Source organism: Monopterus albus, unplaced genomic scaffold (genome assembly GCF_001952655.1).
Source record: "Monopterus albus unplaced genomic scaffold, M_albus_1.0 scaffold3.1, whole genome shotgun sequence".
NCBI lineage: Eukaryota > Metazoa > Chordata > Actinopteri > Synbranchiformes > Synbranchidae > Monopterus > Monopterus albus.
The window spans coordinates 3,247,563-3,261,383 of record NW_018127883.1 but is presented as its reverse complement, the minus strand read 5'-3'; the positions used below and the strand labels follow the sequence as shown (position 1 = coordinate 3,261,383).

The window sequence follows — 13,821 nt, the reverse complement described above, 5'->3', positions numbered from 1 at the left end:
CGCCCGGGGGGGGGGCTGTTCCTTCTGGGCTCCTGCCACACACACACACGCACACACACACACACACACCCTGTCAAACCCTCTTCCCTCCTCACCCCCCTACGCCCCCAAACAACACAGTGTGCTGCCATGCCCCACAAGCAAAGGACGCTCCTCGAAAACTTTTCATTTGCAAATTAAGTTGGCAGAAGCTGGGCTGAAGAAAACAGGGCAGCTTTCATTTGTCTCATCTGTGTGTATCTGCGTGTGTGCATCTGTGTGTGCATGATGAGTTGCGACACCAGGAAATGGAGGGATGATAAAAGAGTGAGATGTGGAGAAACTGGGGATGAAGACAATGATGGCGGTGCAGTGTGAGGTGCAGCGTTCACACAATTAGTAGTTACGACTGATATTTATTTTTTTCACAGAACAGCAGCTTGTTCGCTTCGTCATGTTTTTACAGGCAGGATTTGATCTTAAAGACAGTTGTACTTTTATTTTTTTTACTTTTACTAAAAATTTGTGCACATTCTGTCAAAAAACAGATGTTAAACTTCAAAAAATAAATGATTCAGATTTATTATTACATTTATGTTATTGATTACTAGGATTTGAGTTGCATTTAAGAACACATCAATGTTTTTTCATGTGTGAACTAGACAACTGCAAATGTGGGGCACACCTCAGCTCTATTTAGACAGAGAGGGACAGTTTGGTGCAAGTCCCACACTCTTCATTTTATCTCACGCTCATGTTCTCACCTCTGGGTGGTGCTGATCAGTCGTTCTCTCTCCTCCTTCATCTTCCTCTTTCTCTTCTCATAGTTCCTATTTCTGCATTGCCCAGCTGGCTTCTGTAGCCGGGAGCAACTGCAGGGCAGCCTGCTGAAAGAGCATTGTCAAACGGTGGCTTTTACAGCTCTATTACACACACACACACACACACACACGCAGACGCACAGATTTGCAGCTCAGATGTCAGCCTGTAGCCAGAGGCTTGCAAGCTGGAGCGTTAACTGTGCAAAGCATCACATCTCAAGCCCCAGTCAGTGACACTCACTAACACTACTTCATAAAACTACAACTAGAAAACTCGTGCAGGAACACCTGCCCCTTCTTTAGGAAAATGTTAAAAGTAACAACAGCAGGCACACTTTAATGCCAGGAAAGCAAACACTCAAAGCATCAGCAGGCCTCACGGCAGCAAACACTTTGACGTTGAATAGATGATATAACAGCCTGCAGCAGCGCTGAAACCTCTGTTAATACAGTAACAAACTGAAAGCTCAGCCAACTTCTGTGCTCTTCCAGAGCTGTTTACACCTTTGCTTTATAAAGTCAGGTCACAAAAATATTTCTGACACCCCCTAAAGACTTTCCAGTTTAAATATATCTACTTAACTACTCGCCAAGGACGTTTTATTTGACACTTTGACTTTTTGATCTTGATCCTTTACCACTGTCAGAGGTGATGTGCCAAAAAAAAAAAAAAAAAATAAATAAATAAATAAAACTAATCTGGTTGCTAGAAGTTTCATCAGACCGGCTTTGATTTTTGGTGTATATTTGAAACGGATTAAATGATTTTCCCATTCATTGCCTTTTATTTTTTTTATTTTCTGGCATTTCTTTCACCTTTAGGATTTATATTCTTTATTTACACAGCAGGAAAGAAGCCAGGCATCTGGATGAATACAGATCTTGTGACCAAGAAGAAACAGTATCAAATAAATAAGGATTTTAGATAGTAGTTTTTAAAAGCAGTTTTGGATCTTGGGCTGTGAAGTGTGTTTGTTCTTACAGCGCCTGTAGCTGTGAATTGAGCTAATTTGACCAATGTCTTAATTAGCCTAGGTGTTAAAGTCGTGATAATAGACAGCCTCCCAGGTCAGTGGAACATGTTTCAGATATTTTATATTGTGCACTTTATAAGGAATCCTATAATACTAATAATTATTCAAAATGATAACTTCATTTTTTTAAATCTAATGCCTTCCTCCCAGAGATCAATAGGCTCTATATCTGATCTTATTTTCAAAGTATCATTATTTCAAACATCAGGTTCAGATTCTTCAAAAGAATCCTTTGTTACAGACGAAGCAGACAAGCTGTTGTGATCAGTTGCCAAACTGAAACATATTAAAAAATTATTTTTCAGTTAGAGTTTTAATGCAAACATTTAAAACACAACAGCACACTATGAAAAATGTAGCCCTAATGTAAAGTAAATGGGATTTGCAGTAAATGGTGAAAACACTAGTTGGGGGCTTTTTTAAAGATTTATACATGTAGGATTTAGCCCACTAATGGTTTACTACCAGTACAAAATGAAATGATCATTACAACATGATCATATTCAACAATCAGAAAAAAATTGACAATAAAAGCCTTTAGCATGAAACATTCAGCAGGCAGGATGGCGACACAGCAGCACAAGTAAATCTTTATTTACAGTTACGTATTTTTCAAAACCAGGGTTATAAAGTGCTTCTCAAGGTACGAATGAAAACATAACTCAATGACAGGCAAGCAAAAAGTATTACATGGTCTGCGTTATCAATTTTAGAACTGATAAAACAGATGGTACCCACAAAAACTAAAGTGAAGCAACAGAAGTGAGTCTGGTAGGTGTACGCAAACAGGTAGAGCTTGGTCTCGCGTCGTTTAAAGACCAATTCTGCGAGCATTACTCAAGTCATGCTGTAAGGAAAAGTGGGTTCTTCTCAAACACGGTGCCAACATGTTAAATCACCAGCTCATGTAAAGTACGTGTGTGAATGGTGCCAGTCAGTGACAGGTAACGGTGAATTAACTGCCCGAGAATATGAAAGAAAACCAAACAGAGAGGGAACACGCGTTAGTCTGCTCCTGATCAAAACACACACTGTCAGATGTGCATGTTAGCAAGAGCAACAACTGGCCTGACAGGTCAATGGAGAGGGGCGTGGCCTCTAGGCACACACGCACACACTCATATATTCTTGGGTGCAGTTGTTTGGCAGCCAAGATCGAGCTAGAGCGCTGGGGTGTGAGGGTGGTGATGGTGAGCATGAGACTGGGCAAAACATGTTTCGTGTGTGTGTGTGTGTGCGTGTGTGTGTGTGTGTGTGTGGCAGCTGCAGCTGCAGCCTTCATGCCCCTGGCAGTGATGCTGTAACCAGGCAAGCCAAGGCCGCCTGCCTTCATGCCACACACTCAGACATAAATCCATGCATCCAAGTTCACTTGGTTAAGTGTTTGCATTGGGTGCATTTGTTATTATCTTGTCATTTACACTTGACCTCAAAGTGTTATGTTTAATTTCCCCCATTTTTTTCTGTTTGTGTGTGACAGTGAGCGTGTTATCCTATGGCTGTCTCGTTACAGGATCACAGTTTGCTGTCTAATTATAGCCTACGTTCATCTCTTTGTGTAGATTTTCTTCTCCTCTTTGCTCTGCAAATAAGATAAAATTCCTCTTTGTCATATAGTGTCCTGCAGTATAGTCAGTGCTGAGTGGTTATTTTTGGAAATGCATACTCATTATACAGTAGGACCTTAGTTTACTCTGTGGCGTGTTTTCAAGTCATATGATAATGTATGCGCTGTCCAGTAAATATTTTCTTAAAGTGACACGCTCCACTAGCTGATAAAAACACACACATTCATATGGGGGTTTTGAATGACAGAACTGAACGTTACTCCCAGATCTTCTTTTTCTACTGTTTCTCTAACATGATGTTAGCACTTTCCCTTTGGACTGTGCCTTTAGGACATATGATTGCACCTGTAAATAAATATGCAAACACAGACAAACACATACACACAGCAGAGAGACACTAGCTGTGGGCTACAACTGATGTATACCACAGAGAGGTAACTGTGTCAGTGTGTGTGCATTGTAATTAATCTCCTTAGTAGCAGCAGTCAATAGAGAGTGCGGCGGGTTGAGGTGCAGATTGTGAGAAGGGTTTGATTATTGGGCTGTCAGGGGAAATTACTGCAAACTGCCTTCCAGCAAAACTTTCTTTTATTATGTCTGCTGGAGAGCGAAGTACACGCTCACCACCACGACTGCTCTGGAAACTGTTTCAAGTGATTTTGGAGGATAATTGTGGAAGTATTTTAGTGTAGGTGTTTGTCATGTGCGTGTGTGTCAGTAAACTGGGATCCAGCAGGTGGTGTCCTTTGACCAGGTCAGCGAGGGAGGATGTCCCTCGCTACCACCCCGGGAGCCCCCGTTTCCCCAGCCCCCCCCAACCAAAGCACAACCGGCCAGCAGCAGGGAGGTGATGGCTGGAGCTGAAGCCTTCAGCCTCTTTTTCTCTGTCCCTCCTCCACTCCACGCCGCACCTCGAACACAATACCACAAACTGTCAACCCTTGTTTTTCACTAGCTGTAGATCCTCCCGACTCGAACATCCATTTATCTGTCTCGCCATCAGTCCATGCATGAATCCGTCCAAGCTTCCTTCCTTTCTCACCAGTTCCAGGCAGCGGCTGCTCTGCATGTGTGTGTGGGCGAGTGTAGGGCAGTGCCCGAGCATTAAGTCGTATTAAGCCCTAATTAATGAGCGTGCCAGTTGACAGAGGCCAGTTATTGGATTTGCTGCTTTAGCTGTTGGAAGGAGCGCTACCTTATTCCACCCCGCCCCCCGAGGCAAGGCGAGGGGTGGATTAGAGCGTGTGTGTTGTATAAGAAGGCCAGAGGTTGGCGGCTGTTGACCAGAAACACTGCGAGTGTGTGGTTATTTGTGTGCGTGCCAGGGTCAAAGCTTTACTCTGCATTACATAAACCTGTGGCCACTTTAACCATGTCCAGCCATGACCTGACTGACTGATTTACTGGCTGCCTGTTCAGCTGATTTTCTGTGACTGCTCTATCTGAAAGCCTGCTGGCAGTTTGCACCAGTGTTTATACTAACTACAGAAATGTATCTAAGATAACCTTGTACAGTTGGTCCCATTGCTCCAATGTGATGGATGTGGACCCAGCAGGGAAAGTAATGAAGAATACTACAGAGTTGTTTTATGGGAAACAGGATAGAGCTACTGTACATGGGACTAAAGGTCTGCCTCTGTTGCTGTGACCGATTTATGGAGGTGCCGCATTAAGTCACTGCAGTGCCTCTTTGAAGACTGAAAATACTATAAGCATGTGTGAAACACTATTCAACACCTGTTGAGGTGGTGTCAGGAAAGGTTGAGGTCCTTTTCTGAAAACCTGGTCAAACAAAACCAAAACAATCTGTATGGCTATGCCTCTAAATGTAAATGCCAAAATTTGTGAATGCTCCTTTAAAGTCATTATAAGATCAGAGTACAAATACCCAGTATGATTCCTCAGAGATGGTACTATGGTCCTATTTCATCGGGATGTCCTCGTCAGCAAGTCGTGGTTCACTTCACCAACTCTGAATCAGTAAGTGAATAAATCCTCTCTACGATGCCTCATTTATCTCCAGCAGCAGACCAGGTGCAGCAGCGTTTGCTGTTGATGCCTGCTTTACAAACCTGGAGTGAACTGCAGAGCAGGCCGGTCGGTGCCAAACAACTCTCCAAAAGAGACAGCTGTATATTCTGTTTGTGGAGAAAGAGTCTTTTGTTGCACAAAAATCAGAGGTTGCGATGGGGTAAGGGCTGGCATTTTGACAGTGTGACTCAGATTAGTTTGCTAGTGTGGAGCTAACGGCCTTTAGTCGACACATTCTTAACACTTCCTCATCAAACATTTACAGCTTCAGAACAACAGGCTCTGTTTCTGACCTTTAGGTCCTCCACTGCATGTGTAGCTGATATCTCCTGCACTTTGTGTGCAGCACATCGCTTGTGTCCTTGCTCACAGCATGGCTCTTTCTGTATGTGTGCTGTGTGACGTGGTGGCGCCCTGCTGTGGTGATGTGTGACGTGGGAGGAGAGAGAGGGGGTGGCTGGTCAGGACAGCTTGGCAATCGGCTGGAGGAACACCAGGCAGGGAGGGGAGCCATCGTCCTGGACACAGCCTCCAGGTCTGAGATTAACCACCCAGCAGGCCTTCAGATGGAATGAAGGAGAAGTAAGAGGCAGGAAAGGAGAGGAGGGTTAAGGAGGACAGGTTAATTCTGGACGTAAGGAGGGGGATTCCTAACGAAGGAGGAGTGGGATTAAAGCTCGCAGTGGAGAGCGAGGCCGCGCAGGGCAGCAGGGAGACGTGAGGGGAGAGCAGGGAGCAGATTGTCAGGGAGAGCTGGGATGTTCGCCTCCCCCATCTGCCTCACACAGGCAGCACTGCCACTGCCAACATGACCAGCAGGGCAGGGGCATCTGTGTACCCCCCAGCCACCTCTCTGCCCCGAGCCACAACTCTCTTCTTACTCCTCTTCTTTATCACTGCTGTTATTCCTCCCTTACATATCACCTTATGAACATGTTGAAATGGTGACGTACCAAAAGAAAGATGGTTCCTTCATGTCACTACACATTGCACCGGTTGTCCAAAGCTTGCGGTGTGTGTGATTGTTTTATATCCAAGGAACTGCTGCTTGATTTCTCATCACGGGCTGCATGTGAGTGCTGAGCAGTGAAACTCGCCCGTGTTTCACAAGAAAAAGTAAACACTTGAGAAAAGACGGGGGGAAAGTTTTTTCTTCACCTTGTAACTCAGCAGGGTCCCGATCCCCAGGTTGGGAAACACTAATGTACTGTAACGTGTTTGTGAGACAGTAGTAAAAGAAGTACTCGGATCCTTTAATACCAAAATGTAAAAATACCCCACCTAAATAAAGGTCTTTTCAGTCAAATGAACTTAAATTGCAGAAGAACACATCACTCTGTAATCAGTATTTTAGTGTTACACCTGATCCAGGTGCAGATACTTCTAACAACTTTATATACAGTTTGGTAATGTAGCCCTGTGGTTTCCAACCTAAAGCCTGGACCCTTCAGAGGGTTTGTGAAAAGATTAATGGAGAAAAAAAAAAAGAAACAAACAAACAAAAAAGTTTGTATTTAGTTTTTGGATTCCAATTTTAGCTTTGAGTCTCAAACTTCTGAAAAATTGTAAAATATTTAAAGTATTTTTCTTTAAATTAACTTTAAACAACTCAAAACATCTAAACTTTTTTTAATAAAGGGTCTAAAGCCAAGATGACTGACAACCACAGGTTTAATCTGTGATAATGCATGTTTTTAAATGTAAAACTACAAGTAAAGTAACTAGTATCTACTGCATCTGTTAAATAAGCATAGTTGGGTAAAGAGTACAGTATCGCCTTCTAAAATATAGTTGAATAAAGTAGCAAGCAAAGTACCTCAGTAAATGAGTAAATGCATGTAGTCACTTTGTTGTTGACAGCGTCAAAGTACTGTTGTACACGCAGTTATTTCTATCTTGTGTTGTGTTCCTGCTCGATAGACAAAAACAGCTTTACAATTGTTTGTGTGAGGCAGAGAAATCGGACTGAATGAGTATGCAAATGTGGATTCTGCTCTCAAAAACGGGTGGGGTGGGGGTGCATGAACTCACCGCTGCAGTGGAGGGGAGGTGATGGATGAAACAACGGGCTGCTGATGGAAAATATCTGAGCAAAATGTTCCACCTCAACACACACCTCCCCAAACTCCAGCTGGAAAACACCGCCTCCCTAACACAAACACTCTCTCACACACATGCGGTGTCGAACTCGTGTGCAGTGAAAGAGTTCATTGTGTGCCGGAGCGGCTGTGCCAGAGGGGACGCACTAATTGGGACGTCCCGGTAATGATCAACACTTTTCTTCATAGTGGGACACAACACTCGCACAACTTTGTGCCCAGACTGTTTGACAAGAACCACAGGGTGACGTTTGGCGGTGTGAGTCCACACATAGACGTGGAAACAAAACAAGCTCTCCTGAAAACAAAGCACCGGTCAGCACGTCGTCTGCTCGTGTTGTTTGTGCAAATTCTCAGTCATCCAGGTCGTAGTATGCTGAAAAAACATGTAGAAAAAAATCATCTGGACTTGGTTTTAGGTAGAAGACGTTTCACCTCTCTTCCAAGAGGCTTCATCAGTTCTGTCCGACTGGTGTTGAGCAGGAGGTATTTATCCCCCTGGGTGGTGTTTCAGTCCTTCGACAGCCGACAATGTCACCTAACAACTGATATGTTGTGGTTCCGGTTCTTTGGTGGCCAACAATGTCCCCTAACAACTGAGTCATTGTAGTCCGGTATCGGTGAGCGTCGTTACCCGTCTTTGAACCCTCACATGTGGACCGTCACCTATTTTGCTCGTGTTGTTGATGTGTCAAATATATCACCGTAAATTTATCTCTGTTGTAGTATCCGACATGGAGAAAGTTTTGGATACATCTGTTCAGAGTAAAGATCAGTAACCGAGACATTTCAGTGAAAAAAGCCACAGTGCAGTCTTTGAAATTATTCAGATTGAAGGAGACTGATATTTACTGAAGTACTGTACTTTATTTCTTATAACTTTTTGGCTCTACTTCACTGTTTTGGAGTAATATTGTACTTTTTACTCTGCTACATCATCTGACAGCTGTAGATTCTGGTGCCTTATTTCAGATGGACCTCAACAGTGGATTAGATGTGTCTAGAATCACTAAGCATCAGTATGTGGTTCATTTACATCTGGCCACATCTGGGTTCAGTGTTATCACATCATCTCATTGTCTGCACTCACAGTAGAAAACATGCACAGCTGTGCACATTCATGTACAGTAAACAGTGTTGATTATTTGATCAACACATAGTCCGGTGATATTAAAAGCTCTTTGTGGATCTAGTTCTCTTTCAATATTTACAACATTTGGTTTTGTATCAGCAAGGCGGGTATGTTCCTCTCACACAGTTTCAGTCAATATTGTGTGTGTGTGCATGGTGCAGGCTGCAGCAGTTGGACCGTTACTGTCAGAACAGTGCCCAGCAGGTGTGTGAGCTGCTGGCCAAACAGAACCAGCTGATGCAGGAGAGAAACACACTCACCGAGGAGATGCAGAACCTACGCATTGAGGTACACACACACACACACACACACACACACACACACACACACACACACACATATGCAGAAAGAAGAGGTTGCGACTCACTTTTCCCTTACTAAATGAATTTGTGATGTCTTTTCTCTCCGGGAGCACATTATCGTTGTCAGTTTACTAAAATAAATCAGTAAGAAGACATTTGTGCCTTCATGACTAATGATTCTGTCTGGTTCTGCTGAAAAACATAGTCTGTTCTGATTCATCATCTGAGAGGTTATGTGTGTTCAACTGGTTGTATTGAATGTTGTGTGTTTCTTTCTGCTGTAGCTCCCCAGCACAAAAAGAACTGTGGCTCCGTCCACGTGAGTCGGGCCGTTTCCTCCTCATCACCTCTGCTCTGTGTGGATCTCTAGGTTTTCACTGTGAGTAATCTCCTGTACAACAACTTTAAACTGAGGGTGACAGGAACATACTTTTTGTACACTGTATAAAACTATTTGTTATTTGAGTTATTAGAACTGAGACTCATGTTTTCATATTATGTTTTACTTTTGCCAGTAGTGTGTTACTGTGACTGATGATGTACTTAGTGGTTGGAGGTACTAGGATGTGAGCTTTTTTTTTTAGTTGCCTAAATTATTGTTTCAATACTAGGGAAGAGAATTTTATATAATCCATGTAATAGAAATGTAGCACCAAGCTCCTTGATTTGCTTTGTTTTTTCAGAATAGAAAACCTCAATAATAAACATATAATTGAATTTATACCTTTGACAGTTTCACCAAAAACAAACATTTTGAGCTTCATAAACACAGACATTAAAGTGGAAGTGCTGCATTGAATTACATACAGGTGTACCTAATAAAGTGGCCGGTCAGTGTATTTCTGGTTTCATGTTTTATTGTCACTGAAATGAAAGTTCAGAAGAAATTTTGTCGATGGCCACAAAGCAAACAAAAAGTCGATACCATGGCAGCAGATTGACATAGTGCTTTATTGAAGCTGTCTGTCAGAAGGAAAATAATGCGCATCCCTATCATATACATTTTGTGTGTAAAAATACTAAGGACGTACAGTGTAAAAAACAGCTTCCAGTTGATGGTAACTTTTCACATCCCCGCGGCTGCACCGGCCAGCACCACTGCATCCTGACGGCATGAGGGACAGAAAAAGGCTGTTTGATCTGCTTTTCTGTGAAGCTTTCTGGATCTGCAGTTTCCCTGACACCATCTCAGACTCAACGTCAGCTCTGCTCTGCTGACATTTCACAGAGCAGAGCTGACTTCAGGGAACTGGGGTCTGCTCTGCTGTCCAGAAATGTCTCACACAACTGTAAAGCTACAGTAGATGGACATGACATTAAAACTCACTTACACTTTGTAATATTTGCATGTTTGCAGTTTTTTGTTTGCTGTTTATAAATAAATGCATCTCATGCTTGTTCATGTTAATAACCATAATGATAGTGGACTAGTACCACAGAGAAGAGAGGGGAGGGATTCTGCCGCAGCCACGAGGTCAGAACTTTAAGAAATCCTTTCAAACACTTGAGCTGTTTGCTTGTATTAAATGCCAGGCAGAGCGCAGCGAGCGATTTTTGGCTGACACCGTTCGGTTCAGTAACAACGAACAAGATCAGTACAGAGCAGCTGAAGTCTGAAAGGATTTCATATTCAAATACTACTGGAGTCGGACCTGTTGTGATAGATGTGTGGTACAAATAGTAGCAGCTTTAACAGTTTGTGACACTGTCAGTGCAGCGTCAGATATCGATTCACACCAGTCAAGGGCACCAGTTCAGCTGTGAGGAGGCTGAAACTGAATTTCCACATCCAGTTTAGTGATGACAACTGAGGCCAAGTTAAATTACTAACATGTGCCCACAACTGATTTATAGTCTTTAAAGGTAAGCCCACATCGATGAGGAGGATTAATGAGCGCCACCTTGATTTCTGATGTTCGAATCAGCCTCTGGCATTGTTGCCACCGTTAAATGAACTTAATTCTTTAGAGGGTTGAACAAGGAGAGCTGGAGAGAAAACTTGTCAACACAAAGAGGATGAGTCAGTGACATCAGTGGATTTTTAGCATTTCATTTTCAGTGACCATTTTAACACTGACCAATTTACTGAACGTTTCCCCTGAGCCTGGTGCGCAGCCGACTCACCCTGCAGTGACAGCACCGACTCGTCTCTGGCATATGGGACACAATCACCCAGCTCTCGCCAACTCTAGAGATCACAGCAGCATCTAAGCAGGTGTATGTAGGGGGAGATATGCGACTTAAAAAAATCCTTATTTTTTTTTAGAAACATAAAAATAAGCTAAGAGTCTTCCTTTATAGCAGGGCTGAATCAGATTCCTCTGAATCATATAGACGTGATGGATGTGAAAGTGCTGTGGCCAAGGCTACAAAGCAGTATATTATGAACTCTGGTTTCTAATGATTCTGGTGTTAAGCGTGCTCATACAGCTAAGAACTCCTCAGTCGCTCACAGACCTGGGTCAAATCAAAGCTGAAGTCCTTCCAAATACTTGGGAGTGTTTGCTTGAGCCTGTTGAGGCTGCCAGCTGGGTGGGATTTATACTCATTTTGAACCAGCCGACTGTTTCAGCTGTGCCAGACAGGCTCAATCGATCACAGAAGTATTTTTCATAAGAGTTCTGAGTGTCACTTTGACTCAGGCCTAGTAGTGCAGACAGAGGAGGACTACAGCATGCAGGCCAACGCCATCCTTTTATACCTTCTGCCATAAAGCGCCTTTGCTAGCTGATAGCATTTTAATGGATACGCAAGAGTAAAGCATATGGAGCAGCGGAAAAACAGGTACTGTGGCATACAAGAGCTCTGTAAAGAAAAAAAAGGCAGCGTTTACTTGTAGAACAAAGCATCTGAAGACTTGAAACTACAGAGTGAAACGTGACTACAATCCAAACAAAACGACAACAAATAAATAGAAAATAAATTCAAGTTATCCATCCATGATAAAACATTCAAATAAATATACTGGAATACAATAGTCTGTGGCTAATAAGAGCATCCCCTGGTGCTCCTCTTTAATGCGCGTCATCCAGATATCGAAGGTGACAAATATTTTTAGATGCTGTTGAGATTTCAAACATCTGGTCTCTCTCTTTTATGATGTCAAGTTTTTGTTTTTTGTTGACTTTTTCTGAGCTGAACCATAAGGCTTACCTGGCGTTTGAAGACATAGAGGGGATTTTAAATCTCGTTGGTCAGACTGGAAGACGTAACAACGACCACAAAGTCCAGACCAAAGAAGTGACGGCATTACATTAAAGACAGAGTAGACTGCAGGGATTATTCGGTGGTTGGGAGCTGACTGAGCATTCCCACTCTCTAAACTGACAGGAAAACGCCGACTGACCTTACAAACTCGTATCCAAACACTCTTATTCCTCTCATCTGACTTTCTTCTCTACTCTATCTCAACACACTTACAGTAAACAGTAGCACTTGTATGTAGTTTGGCACTAGATCTTCCTCTTTACAGTCAAACTTCTGTGCTGCACTTGTTTTCTTTCTGCTCAACATCCACTTTGTCTCTCTCTCTCTCTCCCTCTGTCTGTCTGAACTCCGCCTCAGCTTTCACCAGCACACACCTGTGGCAAGATTAAAAATGAGGACAATTTGTGACAATATAAAAATGATGTGAGATGGGCCTTCATACCTAACACCTGCGGGATGATTTGGAAATCCTATTTTTCCTTAAACTCTAATCTGTCTCTAATGTGTCCCGTCACCACTTGGCTGTCACAGTTTGGTCACAAACAACACAAAAACATTTACAATAAATAAACAGTGGAGCAGGAAGGCTATCTGCTTTCCCTCCTACATTCTTCAGCCATTTTTGTTTCTTGAGGTGCCTTTTTCCATCTCAGCCCTAAGAAATAACTTTTTTTTTCAAGACTAATGTACTAACAATAGAAAAAGTTAAATATAAAACTGAGTAGAACAATAAATAGAACATATACTGTATATATTATAGCGATTGCTGTGATTGGTGTAAACCCATAATTGTTGATGCATACCTCTTCACAGACCATAGTCTTTTAAAAAAATCCTTTGTAATAAACTCACAGGAAACAGGAGCTCAGCTGTTACCTACCGCAGCGCATTGCATTCAGCAAAAGAAAACTGGAGGATCTTATTACGAGAAAATCTCAATTACGAGGTCAGAATTATATTTAGTTACAGTTAGCTAAGCCCTAAGAAATAACATCTCATAATTTTGAGATCCTGAGAATTATGAGATCAGGATCTCCTAATTATGATAATGCAGGGGATGGAGCGCTGCAGAACTTGCCTAAAAATCATCAGGTTTTAACAAATTCTTTAGTATCAAAGTAATTCTGTGATAGTTGTCAGTACATCCAATAGTGCACAGCTAAAGTGAACTGTTAATAACTAATATGGCATAAAATTAATGTCCCAAAATGTAAACAAATATAGATGGACCTCAAAGTTGCTGCCTACAGTGCAACTCACTAGGCCTATTCACGTACTGGGCAGGAGCTGGAAAACTTCAGAACCGGTTTGAGAAACACTGGGTTTTCCAATTCCTGCTTAGTACATGTAGTCCAGCGAGTTACAGTCTATACTGCAGGGGTGCCCAAACTTTTCCCCTCGGAGGGCCAAAATGAAAATGCGGGGGGGGTGCACTTTCTGATTGAAATGGGTTTATTATAAAGGTATTCAACATTTCACTCTTTGTACAAAGAACAGGAAGCAAATACAAAGCAAATGAATCTTTATTTAGCCACAAATTATGTCCATATTAACAGCAAACAGCAGCAGTTTGACACTATTAGTGAGACACATGAAGCTGGTCTTTGGCTTTGACCAGCCTCTCAATGTCAGGCTGAAGCTGACTAAC

The 13,821-nt window shown here is 42.4% G+C and overlaps 2 protein-coding genes across 2 annotated transcripts in view; one reads left to right on the top strand and one right to left on the bottom strand.

Annotated features, from left to right (window-relative positions):
- The window catches only part of sdccag8 (SHH signaling and ciliogenesis regulator sdccag8), a 41,451-nt gene extending 31,754 nt beyond the window's left edge, over window positions 1–9,697 (top strand). The window contains exons 17-18 of the mRNA XM_020603657.1: window positions 8,826–8,952; window positions 9,251–9,697. Coding sequence (XP_020459313.1) covers window positions 8,826–8,952; window positions 9,251–9,289 — 166 coding nt within the window. The 3' untranslated portion in view covers window positions 9,290–9,697. The remainder of the gene's footprint in view (window positions 1–8,825; window positions 8,953–9,250) is intronic.
- A 2,366-nt stretch (window positions 9,698–12,063) lies between these two features.
- Window positions 12,064–13,821, bottom strand: part of akt3a (v-akt murine thymoma viral oncogene homolog 3a) — a 50,248-nt gene continuing 48,490 nt past the window's right edge. The window contains exon 15 of the transcript XR_002275307.1: window positions 12,064–12,547. The gene's annotated coding sequence lies outside the window, so the exon portion shown is untranslated. The remainder of the gene's footprint in view (window positions 12,548–13,821) is intronic.